A 17158-nucleotide genomic window follows, 5' to 3' on the forward strand; every position below is an offset into this window, starting at 1 on the left:
AGGGTGGTTAAGGTGTCCAATCCACCGGGAAAGATTTGTATAATTTGGCATGTGTATCTGGGGTATTATTGCAATCCATGTTATGCGTCTTCAGTGCGAATACCATCTACAAGGGCCGAGTTTCAATGGCCCTATCTACTGCTCTCCCATTCTACATCCTCTAGTCGTCTTCTACGATACGCATGGAATACGGAGGCAGAATCGTAAAAGAACGCGTGATTTACGAATATGCTGGTAGCTACAAGGAAAATGAAACGCAGAGATTCAAGCGCTTTCGCAAAAATTCCCAACTCCAAGGATACTGACAGAATGAACAAATGCAGGTCAAATGTCAGTAAAACCTACACTTGTTCTCTATACCCCTGAAGATATGAATCCTATGACCGCTCGAATCTTCCGTGTTTCATTTTCACTACTGCTACACACACACACACACACACACACACACACACACACACGACTCTTGTAAATTAAATTTTTTTGTAAATTATATTTTTACACTTTATATCATCACTATTCTCCTCGGAGTTGAATATCGCTTCGACGCTCCCGCGCCCTGCAAATGGAATGGCGATAAAATCCCGTTTTCTACATTCTCTTTTCCCCAGCCAATTTTGTTCATGGTTTTATATAATGAGAGCTACTATTTTTTTTTTTTTTTTTTTTAGTCGGTGGTGGGAATGAAAATGACAGTTTTTGATCCACATTTTCAAAAAAAAAAAGAGTAAAATTCTCATGCAAAAGTATTTCTAAATAGGCAAACAACCTGTTCAGTAACACGACTGAAGGATATCTCTCTACACCGTAAATAATATGGGTTTCTGAAATATATTCATTCTTGTATACTCTGCAGGTCGACACAATGAACATTCACGCTGACTATATCTTCGCCATTTCTGACCGCTCACACACCACCTACTCTCTCCACATGCCATTTAAATTTTCAAAAGACATAAAATATCCATAACGATATTGATAATTAATTAACTAATCTTAAAGCAATGCTATCATAAGACGCCGCGCCGTTACCTAACACACGCAATAACACACCCCCATACTAATGGAAGGTCACACCTCCTCGACCTTTCGGCCAATAAGAACTCGTTATCTACCCAAGGTGGCTGTGCAATGTTTACATGCAGTGCCAATCAGGGCTCTATATCTTCCAGGAGGAGACAGGGATTTCCGCCAATAGGAGAAAGGGAGAATCCAGTGACGTAAGGCCCGCGCGATTCAATTTCCGCCCAATGCTAACGCTGAGAAGTCGACCTCAACCTCCAGCGGCGGGCGCTAAGATGTAAATAGGCACTGTCTGTGTTTACAGTGTACATTAGATTCAAGTGTAATGCAAATGCCTAAAGCTCCAGTATGTAATTACGACAGCATCTGAAATGACACCCCAAATTATCCCTCAAAACAAAAGTATAACGAATCATGGCCATTCTGATTTCGTAAAGGTACAGGATGAAAACTCGCCGAGTATATCAGTGCAATCAAGTGAAACTGAACCATCCAATGAAGACAGCGTAACCAGGTACGTCAGTGATGGAGGACAATGCAGGAAGACCTATCATAATTTCAGTACGTTAACATTTGCAAGAGACTTGCAGATTGTTCATGAGGGCGCCATACAGTTTACGGACTTCTTACATGCAGTATTTTCACAAAAGTATATGTCTGTACTGAACGCGGTTTCCGAATAGGGAGACTGTCCTAGAATAACAAAGCAGATATGAAGTGAGGTTATCAAGAAGAAAAACTGTATAGTTAATTCGAATATTTCCAGACAAGAAATATATAAAACCAGAAACTTGGGGACATACGAAGACATAAAGTAAAAAAAAAAAAAACGAAAATTTTCCTGAGATATTAAGACGTCACGGGAGAAAGACAACGAGAAATCATTCGTTGGTGCAGAAATCACAAAACGCTCATACATCTGTGAGCATGAAAGACAAATACAGAAGGTTATAAAGTGTCATTACTTACCTTGAAGAATGGCTCCTCTTCTTCAGATGAAAGAGAACTGTATGTTCCCACGTCTTCCAGCAGGAACCACGACGTTTAATCAATAAAACATCAAAAACAGAAAAAATTCCGACCACGCAATTTTGTAAGTCAGAGTTTATCCGCTTCTTAAGAAAATGGTAATGAAAGTGAAGTACCCGGAATTTATGAAACATTTACATATCTTTATCCGTATGCAACAGAAGAGTTATGGAAACAAATACAGACAACCTCGTACTTACAAAAACGCCGTTAAAAAATAAATATGAAGATGGCCGAAAATAGAGACACTAAATATCATAGTCACACTTACCTAAGGCCCTCCAGACTTCTTCCTCGTTTTCTTTGGACCACTGGACCGCCGCGCCTCCCGGGTGGTCATAGCGAGCGCGGAGGCGACGGCCGGTCTTGGAGTTGGCCAAGATGATGAAGGTCCTCTGCTCCTCCAGGGGAGAGAGGCAAGCATCCCGAGGACCAAAGTTGGTCACATTGATGCGTCTGGAAGGCAGAGAAGAGAAGACATCTTTATACATGCCTTTCGCATGTGCACTAAATCAAATAATGTTCGTAAGGATTGTTATTCCTATAAAAACTAAAAGACATATAAACATGGAATAAATGTATATATACACACTCATTTTTGTTCGCTATTTCCCCGCAATAGCAACGCGGAGTCAAGAACGGAAGAAGAAAGGCCAATTCCCTCACATCCATTCTCTAGCTGTCATGTGTAATGCACCAAAACCAGAGCTCCCCATCCACAACCAGGCCCCACAGACCTTTCCGTGGTTTCCCCCGGCCGTTTCACATGCCTTCCTTCACTCCATCGACAACGCATCGCCCCCTATATGACACTTCGCTCTATCCCGTGCACGCCTATCACCCTCCTCCATGTTCAGGCCCTGAGCACACACGATTTTATTTACCCCATCTTTCCAATTACAACTTGTTCTATCCCTTCTTGTTCCATCCACCTCGTACGCATACATCATCTTTGTCAACCTTTCCTCACTCATTCTCTCCAAATGTACAAAGCAGTTCAGTCCACTCTCTTTAGCTCTCTCAACCATATTCTTCTTATTACCACACCTCAACTTTTTATCACTTGATCGATCAAACCACCTCACAACACACACTGTCCTTCAGCAATATCTTGAACAATATTCTAATTTGCTAGTCATATATATATATATATATATATATATATATATATATATATATATATATATATATATATATATATATATATCAATGTGCTGAGAGGGGCAATTGGAGGGCTGTCTGATCATTATCTTGTGGAAGCGAAGGTGAAGATTTGTAGCGGTTTTCAGAAAAAGAGAGAATGTTGGGGTGAAGAGAGTGGTGATAGTAAGTGAGCTTGGAAAGGAGACTTGTGTGAGGAGGTACCAGGAGAGATTGAGTGCAGAATGGAAAAAGGTGAGAGCAAATGACGTAAGGGGAGTGGGGGAGGAATGGGATGTATTTAGGGAAGCAGTAATGGATTGCGCTAAAGATGATTGTGGCATGAGAAAGGTAGGAGGTGAGTAGATTAGAAAGGGTAGTGAGTGGTGGAATGAAGGAGTAAGATTGCTAGTGAGAGTAGAAAGGGTTGTGAGTGGTGGGATGAAGAAGTAAGATTGCTAGTGAAAGAGAAGAGAGAGGCGTTTGGACGATTTTTGCAGGGAAGTAGTACGAATGACTGGGAGATGTATAAGAGGCAGGAGGTCAAGAGAAAGGTGTAAGAGGTTTAAAAGAGGGCAAATGAGAGTTGGGTTGAGAGTATCATTAAATTTTAGGGAGGATAAAAAGATGTTTTGGAAGGAGGTAAATAAAGTGCGTAAGACAAGTGAACAAAAGGGAACATCGGTGAAGGGGGCTAATGGGTATTTAATAACAAGTATTGGTGAAGTGAGAAGATGGAGTGAGTATTTCTAAGGTTTGATGAATGTTTGATATGAGTGGCTGATCCAGGGTGTTTTGGTCGAGGTGGTGTGCGAAGTGAGAGGGTCAGGCAGAATAGTTTGGTGAACAGAGAAGAGGCAGTGAGAGCATTGCAGAAGATGAAAGTCGGCAAGGCGGCGGGTTTGGATGGTAATGCAATGGAATTCATTAAAAAAAGGGGGTGACTGTGTTGCTGACTAGTTGGATTTGTATGTAGCATTTATGGATCCGGAGAAGGCATGCGATAGAATTGATACAGATGCTTTGTGGAAGACATTAAGAGCATATGGTGTGGGAGGTAAGCTCCCAGAAGCCGTGAAAAGTTTTTATAGAGGACGTAAGGCATGTGTACGAGCAGGAAGGGAGGAAAGTGATTGATTCCCAGTAAATGTCGGTTTGCGGCAGGGGTCTGTGATGTCTCCATGGTTGTCTCATTTGTTTATGGATGCGGTGGTTAGGGAGGTGAATGCAAGAGTTTTCGAGAGAGGGGCAAGTATGCAGTCTGTTGTGGGTGAGAGGGCTTGGGAAGTAAGTTGTTGTTCGCTGATGATACAGCGCTGGTGGCTGATTCGGGTGAGAAACTGCAAATGTTGGTGACCGAGTTTGGAAAAGTGTGTGAAAGAAGAAAGCCAAGAATAAACGTGAATAAGAGCAAGGTTATTAGGTTCAGTAGGGTTGAGGGACAAGTCAACTGGGAGGCAAGTCTGAATGGAGAAAAACTGGAGGAAGTGAAGTGTTTCAGATATCTAGGAGTGGATTTAGCAGCGGATGGAACCATGGAAGCTGAAGTGAGTCAAAGGATGTGGAAGGGAGCGAAGGTTCTGGGAGCGTGGAAGAATGTGAGGAAGGCGAGAAAGCTATCTCAAGAGAGCAAAAATAGGTATGTTTGAAGGAACAGTGGTTCCAACAATGTTATATGGTTGCGAGGCATGGGCTATAGATAGGGTTGTGCGGAGGAGGGTGGATGTGTTGGAAATGAAATGCTTGAGTGCAATATGTGGTGCGAGGTGAGCTGATCGAGTAAGTAATGAATGGGTAAGAGAGATGTGTGGTAATAAAATGAGTCTGGTTAAGAGAGCAGAAGAGGGTGTATTGAAATGGTTTGGTCACATGGAGAGAGTGAGTGAGGAAAGATTGACAAAGAGGATATATGTGTCTGAGGTGGAGGGAACAAGAAGTGGGAGACTACAATGGAGGGGAAAGGATGGAGTGGAAAAGATTTTGAGCGATCGGGGTCTGAACATGCACGAGGGTGAAAGGCGTGCAAGGAACGGGGTGATTGGAACGATGTGGTATACCGAGGTGGACGTGCTGTCAATGGATTGAACCAGGGCATGTGAAGCGTCTAGGGTAAACCATGGAAAGTTTTGTGGGGCCTGGATGTGGAAAGGGAGCTGTGGTTTCGGTGCATTACACATGATAGCTAGAGACTGAGTGTGGACGAATGTGGCCTTTGTTGTCTTTTCCTTGCGCTACCTCGCGCGCGCATGGGGAAGGAGTGTGCCATTTCACGTGTGGCGGGTCCGCCACGGGAATGGATGAGGGCAGCAAGTATGAATACGTACATGTGTTATATGTATATGTCTGTGTATGTATATGTATGTATACGTTGAAATGTATATGTATATACATGTGCGTATGTGGGCATGTATGTATATACATGCGTATGTGGGTGGGTTGGGGCTTTCATTCATCTGTTTCCTTGTGCTAGCTAACGCGGGAGACAGCGACAGAGTATAATAAATAAAATACACACACACACGTATATATATATATATGTTAGCCGAAGCCAGGTATACAATATACCGACCAACCCAATGGGGTGGATGAAAGGCTGGGCTGACTGTAGACAGACAGCCTCAACCAAGATTCGAACCTACGCGTTCGACCCAGGGCGACCCGTGAACGCGTCACGGTGAGAAGCGTTAACCGCTACACCAAGAGAATCCACTAAATTACTTTTAACCTCTCGTTCAACTATCCAACTCTGTGCTAGCCCAACCCCGCCCCCCTCTAGCCTCCACACCCATCCCCCTTTCACAACCAATTAGTGGGCTGTCGGCTCCAGCAAGCAAGCCTACCCGTTCAGTAAATCCCTTAACAACTTTCTAGGCACACACACACACACACACACACACACACACACACACACACTCATATCGTTCTCCGGCTCCCCGGCAGGCAAAAGGCCCAACAATAAAGCAGGCGTTGCGTCACTGCAATAAACCAACGTTTTATTCCATTTCGCTCTTTCTTCCCCGCCTGAGCCAAGCTCCGGTACCGGACGGTGATAATCCGGAATATTACGGGGAATTTAAATGAATTTCTGCCCCCGAAAACACGAGAGTGGCGACGGCAAAGACGCGTAGCAAATTGGGATTTTTAGTTCATTACACAACCCTCAGACGCAGGAAATGACCAGCAGAAAACGTGTCGGAAAGCGTCGCATCACATTTTTTGTCCTATTTTCTTTTTTCATTTTTTTCTCATTTCCTCATAACATGACACAGTTATGAAACTCAGGCAAATCTGTCGGTTTTTATTTTTTTGTACAGAAAACGCAACTGTTTTAGTTAGCGTTCCTGAGGATGACGCATCCGAAGACCGCCCGAAGTCGAGCCCGTAAGGGTTCGAATCCTGGTCGCGTTAGTTCGTCCACAGTTAACCCACCTTTTCATCCTCCGTTTGGGACTAGATAAAAAACGGATACATTTCTTAGTGAGTGTATATATATATATATATATATATATATATATATATATATATATGTATATATATATATATATATATATATATATATATATATATATATATATATATATATATATATATATATATATATATATATATTTTTCTTTCTTTCTTTCAAACTATTCGCCATTTCCCGCATTAGCGAGGTAGCGTTAAGAACAGAGGACTGGGCCTTTGAGGGAATACCCTCACCTGGCCCAATTCTCTGTTCCTTCTTTTGGAAAATTAAAAAAAAAACGAGAGGGGAGGATTTCCAGCCCCCCGCTCCCTCCCCTTTTAGTCGCCTTCTACGACACGCAGGGAATACGTGGGAAGTATTCTTTCTCCCCTATCCCCAGGGATAATATATATATATATATATATATATATATATATATATATATATATATATATATATATCCTAGACTAAGCCAGGTACTATACCCATTTTGGGAAGGATAAACAGCTAGGATCACTTTGGACAGACGGCAGAAACCAGAATTCGAACCTATGCTCTGCTTCAGGCGGCCTTCGAATGCGCCACTCTCAACAACTCTAACCGGTACACCATGTAAATCCACATCTAAAGACTAGAAATTCAACCATAGAGACAATTTGACTATGTTCAATACATACAACACTAAGCAGCAGCCGATCGAGATTCACATCAAGGATGAGTTGCCAAGGTCCAGAGTTCCCTTGTGTGTGCACAACCTGGTTATCCTACGCTGCTGCGTTACGAAGCCCCCTCGATGTCTACGTGAAATACCGGACTCGAAGTCTGTACTACGACGGGTCTGTGAGCGAATGGAAGCAGTAACGGTGGAAACTTTCAAACATGTAGTCCTGACACTATTATTCAACCATAAATCAACATAAAAAATGTCGATTACTCCTCCATGATGAAGCAAGAAGCAATTACTCTAAGCGATTAATAGCAGGCCATAACCCTATTGGACTTAATAAAATAACTGTCAGATACATTAATGACTGCGCTTACATTCATGTGGTTGTACTTAAAGGCTCTCATGTGTATGTATGTATACGCTGAAATGTATAGGTATGTATTTGTGCGTGTGTGGGCGTTTATGTATGTACATGTGTATGTGGGTGGGTTGGGCCATTCTTTCGTCTGTTTCCTTGTGCTACCTCGCTAACTCGGGAGACAGCGACAAAGTATAATACATAAATATATAAATATATATATATATATATATATATATATATATATATATATATATATATATATATATATATATATATACTAGTTCATGCATTTTATTCCTTATTCTTTTTCGCATCTGAGACGGAATAGAAATAAGTTGCATCTGAAGTTCGCATCCCCACCAAACTGTTGAGACTTTAGCATGATGAACGCCAGCAGCAGGAGCGCCAGCAGCAGGTGACGGACACTTCCAACTTACGCGTCCAACTTGCCAGACAGTCGCTCGTATTCCGCTCGTTTTCTCTTTAGTTGGGGTGTGTCTTGAGAGTTGTAGGAAAAGCAACACAGTAGGTTTTTATGTTGTGTGTTTGACGTATGGTAGTGAATCTGTCCTTTAAGATATTCGCATGAAACTCGGTAACATAACAGGGCTACTACAGGAAGTGAATATATATATATATATATATATATATATATATATATATATATATATATATATATATATATATATATATATATATATATAAATATATATATATATATATATATATATATATATATATATATATATATATATATATATATATATATATTGGATTACGTGTTAATAGATAGGCGCAACTGGAGGGATGTATTTAGGGAAGCAGTGATGGCTAGCGCAAAAGATATTTGTGGCATGAGAAGCGTGGGACGTGGGCAGATTAGAAAGGGTAGTGAGTTGTGGGATGAAAAAGTAAGATTATTAGTGAAAGAGAAGAGAGAGGCATTTGGACGATTTTTGCAAGGAAATAGTGCAAATGACTAGGAGATGTTTAAAAGAAAGAGGCAGTAGTTCAAGAGAAAGGTGCAACAGATGAAAAAGAAGGCAAATGAGAGTTAGGGTGAGAGAGTATCATTAAATTCTAGGGAGAATAAAATGATGTTTTGGAAGGAGGTAAATAAAGTGTGTAAGACAAGAGAACAAATGGGAAAATCGGTGAAGGGGGATAATGGGGAGGTAATAACAAGTAGTGGTGATGTGAGAATGAGATGGAGTGAGTATTTTGAAGGTTTGTTGAATGTGTTATATGATAGAGAGGCAGATATAGGGTATTTTGGTCGAGGTGGTGAGCGAAGTGAGAAGACAGAGAAGAGGTAGTAAAAGCTTTGCGGAAGAAGAAAGCCGGCAAGGCAGCGGGTTTGGATGGTATTGCAATGGAATTTATTAAAAAAGGGGGTGACTGTGTTGTTGACTGGTTGGTAAGGTTATTTAATGTATGTATGATTCATGGTGAGGTGCCTGAGGATTGGCGGAATGCATGCATAGTGCCATTATACAAAGGCAATGGGGATAAAGGTGAGTGCTCAGGTATAAGTTTGCTGAGTATTTCCGGGAAATTATATGGAAGGGTATTGATTGAGAGGGTGAAGGCATGTACAGAGCATCAGATTGGGGAAGAGCAGTGTTGTTTCAGAAGTGCTAGAGGATGTGTGGATCAGGTGTTTGCTCTGAAGAGTTTATGTAAGAAATGCTTAGAAAAGCAAATGGATTTCTATGTAGCATTTATGGATCTGGAGAAGGCATATAAGAGTTGATAGCGATGCTCTGTGGAAGGTATTAAGAATATATGGTGTGAGAGGCAAGTTGCTAGAAACAGTGAAAAGTTTTTATCGAGGATGTATGGCATGAGTACGAGTAGGAAGAGAGGAAAGTGATTGGTTCTCAGTGAATGTCGGTTTGCGGCAGGGGTGCGTCATGTCTCCATGGTTGTTTAATTTGTTTATGGATGGGGTTGTTTGGGAGGTGAATGCAAGAGTTTTAGAGAGAGGGGCAAGTATGCAGTCTGTTGTGGATGAGAGAGCTTGGGAATTGAGTCAGTTGTTGTTCGCTGATGATACAGAGCTGGTGGCTGATGTGGTGTGAGGTGGTTTGATCGAGTAAGTAATGAAAGGGTAAGAGAGATGTGTTGTAATAAAAAGAGTGAGGTTGAGACAGCAGAAGAGGGTGTTTTGAAATGGTTTGGTTACATGGAGACAATGAGCTAGGAAAGATTGACAAAGAGGACATATGTGTCAGAGGTGGAGGGAACGAGGAGAAATGGGAGACCAAATTGGAGGTAGAAGGATGGAGTGAAAAAGATTTTGAGCGATCGGGGCCTGAACATGCAGGAGGGTGAAAGGCGTGCAAGGAATAGTGAATTGGAACGATGTGGTGTACCGAGGTCAACGTGCTGTCAATGGATTGAACCAGGGCATGTGAAGCGTCTGCGGTAAACCATGGAGAGTTATGTGGGGCCTGGATGCGGAAAGGGAGCTGTTTTCGGTGCATTATTTCTTTGCTAACTTCTATTGGATCTAAGTTAAAGTACCCTAGATCTTTCACTGACTGAAGTAATGCCATCTCAGTTATTAACTCGAATTCCAGTACCACGAGAAATATCATTGAATCTTCTGTTAGTAGATACACAAAGAATTATAATCTTAATATTAGTGAAGGTCTATACAAATTGGATAACTATATTGTTAATAAAATTTGTAAACAAAACACCTATCTACATATTAAGTTTATGATACGTTCGTTGTCTGTCTTGGACAAGCACATGTTTACCATTTACCAAATGGCGTCCTAGCTATCTCTTCGTTGTATATCAACTGACTTATATTTCTCTCTTTTGTCTACCCTGATGATGTGATTATTACACGAAAGTGCACTTTGGAACTTATCGTGTTTCATTTTCCCCGTGGACTCATAGGGATATATATATATATATATATATATATATATATATATATATATACACACACACACGAATATATTGCATATGAACGGGCACTTTTCACAGAACACATGATACCCTCGGACAGCAAGGATTCGAACCAGGACCTTCTGCGTGGTAAACGGGAACGCTAACCGCTCGGCTATGATCGCCCTTATAGGGAAATGACTATTCGATTACTAGTAATCAAATACCTTTTGTCACATCTTTATAAGGGCGATGAACAGCTAGGATAACCATGGATAGACTGCCGCAACCAAGATTCGAACCTATGCGCTCTACCCAGGACAGCCCGTGAATGCTTCATGGTCAGCAACGCTAACCGCTACACCATGGAGGTCCATGAATACTCTAAAAGCCATAAACAATGGAAAATAAAAGAAAAAGAAAAAAATCCCATACCATGAAGGGGGAGCGAAGCATATAAATTCTTTTATTCATATTCATGTTCGTTTTACATGAAAAAAAAAGCCGCTATAGAGATGACGAAGCATTTAAAAATATGAACTGTAAAACATTCCATATAAAATTCTTTATATACCAACATCCAGTTTATCACGGACGAAAAAGACTTCACAGAAAATGGTTTTATCAGAATGCACAGCAATTCCAGAACAAATTATTTAATCCATCGAGTGAAATTACGAATATAAACAGGTAATCCAACCTCACGCCGAGGAAATTAGTTAATCAAATTTCAGCAAACGAATCAGGGAGGACTTATGATTACTGGGGCAGTCACATACCTATAATTCTAATGATACGTAGATAATAATCTCAATAATTGTCTCAGTATAAAACCCTGAGATGATACAGAAAATTCTACCTCGAGATGACAGAAGTTTTACCCTGAGGTGATAGAGAAAATTTTACCCCAAGATGGTATAGAAGATTTTACCCCGAGGTGGCAGAAAAGATTTCACCCCGAGGTGATGAGCGAAGAGAAAATAATATAGACATTTCCAGACCCTGGAAGCCCCTGCTGCTCTCACGTTCATTCCTCTTCCAATAGTTGCTCTGAGACGTCTCACAAGACTCACGAAATCCGAGGCGTTAAGGAGGAGGAGGAGGAGGAGGAGGAGGAGGAGGAGGAGCGGGCATTACTCCCCTCCTGGTCAACCAATAAGTGTTAAGGAAAATTCCTACACACACACACACACACACACACACACACACACACAACACAAAACTAAGCAAAATATACGTTTTCTAGATTCTGGAAGGCATTTGACGCGGTAATCCAATGGCTATTGATAAAAAAATGTAGTTCTGGGTTGCACAATGAGAGGGTTCCTTTCGTGAATCTTGAACAAACTAGACAAAGATGAATAGCGAACCTATCATAGGTTAGTGTTACTGACCATGAGTCAGCACGGGCAGCCCGGGGTCGGACCCGCAAAGGTTCGAATCCTGGGCGCGGCATTCAGACTACAGCCAAACTAGGCGTTCAAGCCTCTCCTCCGGGATGGTCGATAAATACGTCCCTGGTGTGTGTGTGTAGGCAATGGAGTTAAGACACGGTATATATATATATATATATATTCTTTTTCTTTCAAACTGTTCGCCATTTCCCGCATTAGCGAGGTAGCGTTAAGAACAGAGGACTGGGCCTTTGAGGGAATACCCTCACCTGGCCCAATTCTCTGTTCCTTCTTTTGGAAAAAAAAAAAAAAAAATACTATATATATATATATATATATATATATATATATATATATATATATATATATATATATATATATATATATATCCCTGGGGATAGGGGAGAAAGAATACTTCCCACGTATTCCCAGCGTGTCGTAGAAGGCGACTAAAAGGGGAGGGAGCGGGGGGCTCTAAATCCTCCCCTCTTGTTTTTTTTTTTTTTAATTTTCCAAAAGAAGGAACAGAGAAGGGGGCCAGGTGAGGATATTCCCTCAGAGGCCCAGTCCTCTGTTCTTAACGCTACCTTGCTAATGCGGGAAATGGCGAATAGTTTGAAAGAAAAGAAATATATATATCAATCATTGAATATGACACACAAAACTCCCTCTCTATACCGTGCAAACGGGTATTTGAAGTAACCAACAAAAACATACAGCAATGTATGTACAAAGACACTGAGTAAACATACAAACAAATACATAGGCATGTAAACACATACATAGATACATATCACATTTACGTATATGTATATATAGAGAAACACAAACACACACACATCCTACGAACACACCAGGCCCTTCCACTACATCATGAACACATTTTCCAGCAGGCAATGTTATATCATGACTCTTCTTTTCAGCATCGAATGCTTCGTGAACACGTCACGTCATTCCAGCAATCAATGTTAAATGAACACTTCTTTCCAGCAATCAATACTCCATGAACACTTCTTTCCAGCAATCAATGCTACATGAACACTTCTTTCCAGCAATCAATACTCCATGAACACTTCTTTCTAGTACTCAAAATGCCCCGTCATTTAAAGCTACGTAAATCTCCAGAGTACTGAAGACAACAGGCATTTTTACCCAGCTACTGAGTCATGACCAAATACTACCTCTCCGATCCCCTGCCAGGCTGTGAGAGTTCCATGTTAACTGGCCTTACACAGGCACTGCAAACCCTATAGACCTTCAGCAGGTAGGTAACATGAAGACTCCTCACTACCCAATGCCTTGTCAGCATCAAAACTGACTCTATCTTAAGTGAGGGAAACGCGTGATCTCTGTGGCTCTCACCTTCATATACTGGGCTGCGGACACAAGAATAAACACTACAGGAGAATCCAATTCTTTTGATCCTTAACGATGAAGTGTTGTCAGCATCAAACCTAGAGCAAGACAATGTGTGATCACACTAGGTAGCTCCTACGACCCTATAATTCTTCCTTCCACGACCTCCATCCGTCTTATCGCAATAGATCTACGATTTTTTTCTAGCTTCCTTCTCTCTTCCTGGAGACTTGGTTCTTGTCAAAGCTGTGGCTAGTAACTGTGCAACCTTTCTACACCCTTAAGTCAAGAATATAATCAATAATTTTAAAATTAAGATTTAAAAAAAAAACGGTAACCTATACAGAATTTATAGAAGATAACGTGTCCAACTTGACCGCCTTTATAGCAACGAAGATAACGCGTCCAACGTGTTTAGTGAAGACATTGACACAAGGAGAAAAACCACAGGCTCACACACTCGTTCTCCCAGCGCCATGAAGAGCAAGGCAAACAAACTGTCTTCGCAGGAGCTTGGTAGATAGACAAACCTTCCAGTGTGTGATCTTTGAGTAATTAGTTCAAGTAGATACAAGTGCATCGGGCGATTACATCAGTTCACCCGATGGGCAACACTCATCCAGCAGTCTAGTGCCAACTCTGGCACTCCAAGACCACTCGGGTGGTAGGAGCGCAAGGCAGGTAATCATCGTCGAGCTGTTGGCTTATCAAAACGCAATGTTGTAATCCAAGCTGCCTCGCATGAACCCTTCTAAAACAACACCTTCAGTGCATTTCTACCGCGTTACATCAACACCATCACTGTACGCTAGGTTCCTCTGGTACGTCTGGTCTACGAACGTCTACAGCAACGGTATCACATCAAGGTATGTCAGCCACATAAATACAGCGAGATGAATACACAAGAATCTACTCGTTAGCTACACGAACACAGACCTTACTAGAAGGTGTGATTTCCCAGGGTTGTGGCCCGGGGCTGGCTATACAGGGAGCGAGAGGACAGTTGGGATTTGTATTAGTACGAGTGTCAACTTGACACTTGTACTAATACAGCGGCAGATTTTGTACGTCAGGCAGGGTAACTCTATCAGTATGTCAATAGTGGGAACACTGGTGACTGCAGACGCAGGGAGAGCTGGGGGTCCGGATGATTTATGTATATATATGAGAGAGAGAGAGAGAGAGAGAGAGAGAGAGAGAGAGAGAGAGAGAGAGAGAGAGACCTACAGCAGGCCTAGCGCGTGGTAATCACAGCACGGACGACTTGTTGCTTGACGAATAAATACTGTTCATCTCTGCTGCTGCCGCCTGCATTTTGCACCACGTAACTGTCTGTTTCCTGGGTTTCATCTGGGAGTGATTTAGGCCACATGGAGAGAGAGAGAGAGAGAGAGAGAGAGAGAGAGAGAGAGAGAGAGAGAGAGAGAGAGAGAGAGAGAGAGAGAGAGAGAGAGCACGCAGTAAAAACAGGTCGTCCACCACCGAGTGGTCTGTGAATGATATTGCTTGCTAAAGAAATTAAGGCTGTTTCTTATCATTACGGTAATGTACGTCATGTAATCATCTTATCTCTTCCTGACTGTGTCCACTAACACTTCGGCATCCATGTGATACACTACTGATTGGTTAGGCTTTCGGGCCAACCAACTGCTACATTGAGCCCGATAACGTCAAACTACGTCTACCAAAAGAACAAATCTTCAACACTTACATGTGATGATGATCATTCCAGGACTTTATCTATTTTCATCTGGCCCAAGTCTGTTCTTTACATCTTTACCCGTATGGTTACTGTATATCTTTAAATCTTCACTTATGGTTACCGTATGACTTAAATGTAATCTGTACTGTTGTGTTCCAATATCTTAAATTATTGTAAATTCTATCCATTTTCTATGGACAATTCACCTCCAGAGAAGGAAGGAAAAAATTAGCTATAACTCCTGTAGATCTCCTCGCAAGGTTTGTCTCTTAGTCGTGATATCAAATTTGTTATACGCAGCTAAGTAAATCGAGCATGTCCTTGTCCTTTTGCTGTTACAAGACCAGAAGCGTTCCCGCTGCTTAAGATGTTGTCTTCCAGGCGAGTGACACATGGTTCATGCTGTATGATGCAAGACGGAGATTGTCTGCCATCTTACAAGCGACTGATACAAAGTTGATACTGCTTGCAACACTGCAAGCGATTGATACAGTTGATAATGTTTGCCATCTTACAAGCGACTGATACGAGGTTGATAGAGTTCGCTAAGTTTCATGGTGGAAGACTCATTCATACAGTGACGCCCATGACTCCTTCTTAGTTTTCTTCGCGAGGTTATGTCTGTTCATGACTCGGCTTGTGATCACGTCCGAGGAAATCAGCACAACCTTACGTGAAAGTCCATCAATCTCTACCGTCTCTAACAAATGCATGAGAGCGTTTCCGTAACTTTTGAAAAATCATGACATCGTTTCAAGTTATCCTTCAGCATGATGTCTCGTGCCTCAGTCTCGTGGAGGATGGACTAACTGGTCTCGTCGTCAAGTTACTTGGAAGTTCAGTCGTCACACCTGACCAGTGAGATGCTCTCGTAATCAACCAATCATTACCTGATACAACCAGTTCTCTAAGCTCTTGACGAAGCTATTGTCTAGCACGTGAAAATTCAGTCTTGAGCCATCATTTCAGATTATCTTACACACGTCCCCTTTTATTTTTCCTGATCACTCGTTTAATCTGCCAGATCTGTAGCAGCAGCACTGGAGCTATTAAGATGCAGCGCATCCTTGGCTGATAAGCCTCTGTTCCGGCAGAATTCTTCCCAGAGATCATTAAACTCTGCGATTTCCATTATCTTGCATTATTCTTTCATCCTGATGTTGCCGCTTTCGCTTCTGCCGGCAGCAGACACGCTAATGTTATACCTTGCGCTTACCCCGGAACGTACTCATCTCCTGTTATTTTCTTTAGCTTTATGAACTATTTCTTTGTGCCTCCCCCTGAGTTCCTTGGCAAAACCCATGTCGAAATTTCCTGTCCCTGTACTGCTATGAGTAGAAAAGCTTTGACTGTGTCCCGAGACATTATTACAATGCCTTCCAGGTATATTCCCGCTCATTTCCAGGATCATGTATTTTTATCCACTCGTTTCACAACCTATCGCTAACTTCTTCGCTCCATTCTCTTTCTCAGTGGCTCATCAAGAAATCCCATGAGAATAGTTCATTCACTTACAACCTTTTCTCTAACACCCCAGACCGAAGCTGCTTCTGGCTTGGGATACATTACCTTTAACTGTGTTTAGCCTTGCTTCTGAATGAGAGAGAGAGAGAGAGAGAGAGAGAGAGAGAGAGAGAGAGAGAGAGAGAGAGAGAGAGAGAGAGAGAGAGAGAGAGACTCCGAAAAGCCTGGCGTGTGGATGAGACTTGTAAGTTCCTTTTCATACATCGTCCAGTCCTTATAACCTTCTTCTTGAACATAACGAATCATGAATTTCACAAGTTATTTGGAGCACTACTTACATGTTGACCCCTTCTGCATGAGGAACCATTAGTTCCACAGCGCAGTTCACATCAAATCAAGTTCTTTAGTAAGGATTTTATGGTTGATGGCAGTACGGAACTTTTCCTCAAAATATTAACTTCAGAATTCCCAGACAAAATATCATTCACACCCTCTCTGAATGGCCTCGAGTGCGTCGACTACACTGTGAGATACTGACACTCTGGCGAGCACTGACTGAATAAACTGGAACACACCGCAGGCATTAACAAAAAAAAAAAAAAAACGTATCATTCCCACCAAACAATAACTGAGGAAGCTCGTCCAGTCGCTCACGTGCCTCGGTCTCCATAACCTT

At 41.8% G+C, this 17158-nt stretch overlaps 1 protein-coding gene across 7 annotated transcripts in view; it reads right to left on the minus strand.

Annotated features, from left to right (window-relative positions):
• Nucleotides 1-17158, minus strand: part of LOC139766508 (uncharacterized) — a 1237960-nt gene that overhangs the window by 598767 nt on the left and 622035 nt on the right. For all 7 annotated transcript variants that reach the window (XM_071695222.1, XM_071695230.1, XM_071695271.1 and 4 more), the window contains one exon: nucleotides 2321-2505. In XM_071695222.1, coding sequence (XP_071551323.1) covers nucleotides 2321-2505 — 185 coding nt within the window. The remainder of the gene's footprint in view (nucleotides 1-2320; nucleotides 2506-17158) is intronic.

The sequence above is a fragment of the Panulirus ornatus genome, chromosome 4, assembly GCF_036320965.1.
Source record: "Panulirus ornatus isolate Po-2019 chromosome 4, ASM3632096v1, whole genome shotgun sequence".
In the NCBI taxonomy this organism is placed as follows: Eukaryota; Metazoa; Arthropoda; class Malacostraca; order Decapoda; family Palinuridae; genus Panulirus; species Panulirus ornatus.